Source organism: Camelina sativa, chromosome 9 (genome assembly GCF_000633955.1).
Source record: "Camelina sativa cultivar DH55 chromosome 9, Cs, whole genome shotgun sequence".
Lineage (NCBI taxonomy): Eukaryota > Viridiplantae > Streptophyta > Magnoliopsida > Brassicales > Brassicaceae > Camelina > Camelina sativa.
The window spans coordinates 37,564,975-37,570,741 of NC_025693.1; the positions used below are offsets into that span (position 1 = coordinate 37,564,975).

The 5,767-nt window shown below is 30.8% G+C and overlaps 1 protein-coding gene across 3 annotated transcripts in view; it reads right to left on the reverse strand.

Moving 5' to 3' along the window:
• LOC104714725 (uncharacterized protein At1g76660-like) overlaps positions 1-2,059 on the reverse strand; it is a 3,479-nt gene extending 1,420 nt beyond the window's left edge. The window contains exons 1-2 of one of the 3 annotated variants that reach the window (XM_010432176.2): positions 1,682-2,059; positions 535-1,504 (exon numbers count right to left, since the gene is read on the reverse strand). In XM_010432176.2, the coding sequence (XP_010430478.1) occupies positions 535-1,504; positions 1,682-1,789 (1,078 nt within the window). In that variant the 5' untranslated portion in view covers positions 1,790-2,059. Of the gene's footprint in view, positions 1-209; positions 1,508-1,681 lie in introns of those variants that run through there. The other 2 variants (XM_010432175.2, XM_010432178.2) reach the window with 2 other exon arrangements.

The window sequence follows — 5,767 nt, forward strand, 5'->3', positions numbered from 1 at the left end:
AAAAAAAAAAAAAAAAAAAAAACTGAAAATGTGTCAAATTTATATTTTGATTTTTATCAATATAGATAACTTCTACTGTATTTTATTTTCGACAGCATCAATATAGCTAAATTATTATTGAGTTCTTCGGACTGCGATTTTTCTTTTTCCTTTTTTCCTTTCTGATCAGACCAAATATAAACAGAACTAGAAGTCTAAAAACTGTCATATCTATAGAATTATTGGAATTTCTCTGAAGAAAATAAGATTAAATGTCATTTACAAATGCGACCAAATTTGTATGCACAAAGACAAAAGAGACAAGCCATATACAACAACGTAACTAACAACGCCAAATATTTATTACAAAACCAAAAGAGAGCCCAGAACAGAACCATCTAAAAAATTCTATATAGTAGAGAACTAATAAGATCACTAGTTAAGTTTTCGTTCTTGAATCTTGACCAAGATCTTTGTGTGTCCGAATCAGATAACTAAAATTTTTAGATTCTATATAATAACTAAAATCTTCTGATGAAGGTTAGCTAAGTGTACCTGACTGCATCACAGGGAAGAAAGACCAATCGTTGCTGTTCTTCGGCGAAGCTCTATGTTCATCAACGGTCATATGTTTCTCATCCGTGCCAAAATCGAATTCCTTGTTCGACCCGAGAGAGGAATGATTCATTGCTTCTGGATCCGATGATGATGCTTCAGGGAACGTTGTTCTTAGCTTCTGATCCACGCATCTAATGACATGATCCGCATCAAGATCGAACGAAACAGGTTTATGCGGTCTCACAAACTTCTGCTCTTTCGTAACAGTCTTCTTTGGATAATGCAATCTACCAGGACTCAACAACATTGGAGGATCAGAGACTTGGAAGTGAGGGAACAGAGAGGTTTCTCCATCGGGGAAAGGAGACGTTGGACCAGAACCGGACACAACAGAGCTAGGGGAAATAAGCTGACCAACAAGTGGACTACCAGGGGGAAGTTGGTAAAACTGAAACTCATAACTAGACGACGACATTGGGAACTTATTACGACAGTCTTGATGATTGGAGTTAAAGAGCTGCGCGAAAGGCACTTCAGGTGAAGAAGGTGTTGTAGTGGTTAAGTAGATAGATGAGTCATCAAGAAGAGGAGGTGTGATGGGAGCTGAAGATGGTTCAGTAGTGTAAGTTGAGAAAACCGGAGGAGAAACCAATTGAGGTTCGTGAGCGTAAGGTCCAATGGCGAAGATCGAAGGACGGTTGTTATTACAAGGCAAAGGACTAAAAGAGAGGATTCCAACGGGTGATTGTGTAGCTGAAGTTGGTTCTGATTGGAAAAACGAAGCTGGAGATGAAGGTGGTGCTATAAAAGGAAGTGTTGTGATAACCGAACGATAACCGGAATTAGATGTTGAATTTGAAGATATTGATACCGGTTCAGGAACAAGAACCGAGTTTCCTATTCGGTTTCTTTGTCTTGAAGATCTGAAACATTTCAATAGACTCCATCGATTCCACCATTTTCTCTTCTTCTGATTTTATCCCCAAAAAAAAAAAAAAAAAATTCAAAATCAAGATTCGAGAATTCGTAAATCACAGAAACTTAAATTAGGTTTTATAAAAATCTAAGTCTGATTAATTTCCGTAGTAATCGAATTTTGCATACAAAGTGTTTGATCTAATGCGTAAGAGAAGAGAAGACTCACATGAATCGGAGAAGATTGAAGAAGACGATCATCAGAGGAAGCGATAGCTGAAGCAGCTGCGTTTATAGTATCCAACACGTTGTTTCCACCACTCGCACCGCTTCTCATCTTTCTTCTCTCTGTTTTTATTCTCTTAGTCTGAAAAATTTCTCGAGAAAACAAAACAGAGCATTCGAGTTTTTCTCAAGTAAATTAATGATAACACAAAAACTTCTTCTTGAACAATCAAAATCACAAAGAAGAAAAAAAAACATATAATAAAAGCGACACGTAAACCCGAAATTTCTGGGAATTAGTATTGTATCTCCTTCATATGTATATATGTGTTCGTGTGTGTGTCAAGAAGAAGGTTTGAGGTCAAAACACGGCAAAGACAAAGACAAAGGCAAAGGCGTGCCACTATTTACTCTTTCTTTGTAAATGTATTCCATCGTTAAGGGTAGTTTCGTCCATTAAACTTGCGAAGAATTTGACTATTTTTTTATTTGTTTCCTTTCTCTGATTTAATTTTTAAGATATTGTTATTTTGTTTCCAAATATTAATTTATCTACTAATCCAACTTTAAGATACTTTGTTTGTCAAATTATTTCGTCGTTTTTGACGAGATTAGTAAAACTAAGCTATTCTTAATACCAGTGTTCAAGAAAGCGCTAGGCGGTATCTGGGCGGTCACCCAGTGCCTAGCGCTTAAAACGTCTAATCGGGGCCTAGACGGTTTTTAGGCGGTTTAGGCATTTACAACATAAAACATTATATATATAAAATTATGTACAAATATATGGTAGAAAAATAAAAAAAAATTATAAATTATAAACAAAATTAACAAAAATACATTTATTTAAGTTATATTAACAACATATAAATATTTATAATTACGTATACAAATATAAAACTTAATAATTTAACTCTATATAGTTAAAAATCAAAAATAAATATTAAAATTAAATTAATGTAATTTTAAGCGGTTTAAGCGGTCATCTAGGCGTCTACTTAGCGCCTAGTGCCTAGACGGCGCCTAGACGGCGGCCTAGACCGCTTTCTTGAACACTGCTTAATACGAAAAGAAGATATTTTTTTAAGGGGAAAAAGTTTAAAGATATTTTAAATTAAAATAACAGGAAAATGAGGATACTGCAAAGAGAAAAGTGACACAGCAGCGCACGTGTGGTTTGAGGAGAATCGAATCTATCTCTCTTTTAAGTTTTTAAGTTTCTCGTGTGCACATAAGGTGTGGGGCTAATCTAAGTAATACTGTACTATAATAATTTCAACTCTTTATTTTATATATATATATATATAGATTAATGAATTTAAAAACTTACAACAAAATTTCAACTTGTATTGCACGGTGGCTTGACTTTTTTATATATTTGGGTCTTAAGTATTTACTTTGCTTTTATCCCATACCCAACTGATAATAAAGCGACCTTTTTCAGTTTTGGTGAAATAAATAATTATGCAAACAATAATTACTGATTTTACAGTAGTTTTTTGGCTCCTTATAATTTAATCTTGTGGTAGCAACTTTGTTAGAAAAACAATCAATGCAATATAGACTGATTCTTGGTTCCAAAAAGGGGAAAAATTATTATTGAAGAATTTACACAAAAAAGGGAAGACTGGCATAGGTAATGTGATTTAATTTTGCAATAGCAGTGTTTAGCTGTCACCAATTAAAATCAATAAACTCTCTAATAAAGACAAACTTGAATTTTGATATTTCTGAAGGAAAGAAAAACTATAAATATTAAATCTAGAGAATGGGGAGTTAGAAGATTTAAATCTAAAGAGTTTAAAATGTAGAAAAGATGAAAAAAAGGAAGTAGAAATTGATAAGGTTTATTGGCCAAGTTTAAGGATACATTTGTCATGTCATTCTTTTTTTTTGATAGAGATTGATAAGCATTTTACCTACTTTTGAGATATTCATCTTTTTAAAACGTTTTTTTTTAATAACTACTCATATTTATCTGGTAATACTTAAATCAAGTTCATAGATTCCATTTACTGCAATATTTTTTTATAAACAAAACATAAATTATTTAGTTTGTCGTTTTTTTAATCAAGAAATTAAATGTTGTAACTTTGGGAATTAGATTTAAGTCGTTTTCTGAATTGAAAAACAAAAGAGAGTCTCGTCGTTAAAGTTTAAAACACATTATTGTCCGTTTAAAATAAAATAGAAAAACATTATAAAATTTGTGAAATCATAACTTTGGATTATTAGGACCTGTCGGAAGTTCAATGAGTTAGGTCATCAACCCCACTTCCGAACTCATGCTTTGACACGTGTCACCAACCAACTTTGCACTCATAGATCATTTTAGTATTTTCCTAACAAATCTAAAAAAGACAATTTTGTGTAAGATTAATTACTACGAAATCAGGGTATTAAGTGGGAAAATTAAAGCTAATTTACTCGTTGCGGATAATAAACACGACACTAGATTTCACGTGCATCAAAGCTGGATGAAAAAGCAGAACAAGTTTACGTGAGATTTCTTCTCAAAGTATATTAAAAAAAAAAAGGAAGAAAGATAGTCAGCTACACCAAGTATACCATAATATATGACCATGCCAACTTTAGAAATGTATACTCAACTATATGAAGTATATGTATTGCATGGTCACATATACCAACTATATGATGACATATGTTCAACATCACAACAATTTTATTTCGGTACACCGTTCATCGAAATCCGGTGTTGACTAATATTGACCGGTGTTGACCAACAAAAAAATTCAAAAAAAAAAGATTTAGAAATAAAAATAACAAAATTCTTTAGGAATCATCTAATAAGAAACCAAAATAAGAAATTTAATTGAATTATTTAGGAATCGTCTATGATATTTTATAATAAAAAATATATTTGTATATAATATAAAGATATATTGTTATGTTTCACTCATTCAGTTTTATAATAGTTACTTTTTTTCAATTTCAAAACTTAATTAAAATTGAAATAAAAATCATTCATAAGATATTAAAACTTAAACTCAAACCAAAAAATCTTGTTGTAGTGAATCAAATAAAAAACCTATTATTTAACATTATTAATTAATAAACATCAATTTCTTACATAATTTATTTAAACACATACATTAACATATACAAAATATAATTTTATAATGAATATAAACATTTTGTTAATTTTTGAACACATTAGATAATTCAATAAAAGAATTTTCTTATTTTTGTTTCTAAAATTAAAAATAAAAAATTTGAATATTTTTGTTGGTCAATATTGGTCAACGCCGGTCAATATTGGTCAACACCGAATTTCGACGAACGGTGTACCGGAGTAAAATAATCGTGATGTTGAGCACATGTCATCATATAGTTGGTATATGTGGCCATGCAATACATATATTTCATGTAGTTGAGTATACATTTTTAAAGTTCGCATGTGTGGTCATGTATTGTGGTATAATTGATGTAGCTGACAATCTTTTTCCCAAAAAAAAACCGAACCAAAAACAAAATATGGAATAATAATATAAAATCAGATCAAAGAAATCTACTTTAACTTATCAGAAAATCTATTACTACCAGCCTACCAGACTTATAAACCCTCTAATTGTTGTAAATTCAATAATTGATACTCCATCCGTTTCACAAAGAGTGTCATTCTGACACTTTTCACATAAATTAAGAAAACATTGAAATATATATATATATGCCCTTATTTAATAAGGTTTTAATAGATTATTTTAGTTATAAATTAAGGGTAAAACTAGGAAATCTAAAATAAAAGATGCATTGGAAATATAAAATAATGCATTGGAATTGTAAAGTGACACTCTTTGTGAAACAAAGAAAAATCTTCAGAATGACACTCTTTGTGAAACAGAGGGAGTATAGTTTTTTTTGGTCAAACTTCTATAAATTAATAGTATTTAATAAATTTATAATTACTAAAATAAATTTAGTTATAAGATAGACAAGTATTAATTTGTACACAATTCAAGAAAAAGTAATAAGAATGAGAGGTGTTAAGCTTTTCATCATCCTGGCGTCGAGCTATTTTTCCGCAGGGGCTCTATTTGCAGTATTCCTATCTATTATTTTGGAGATTTATAAT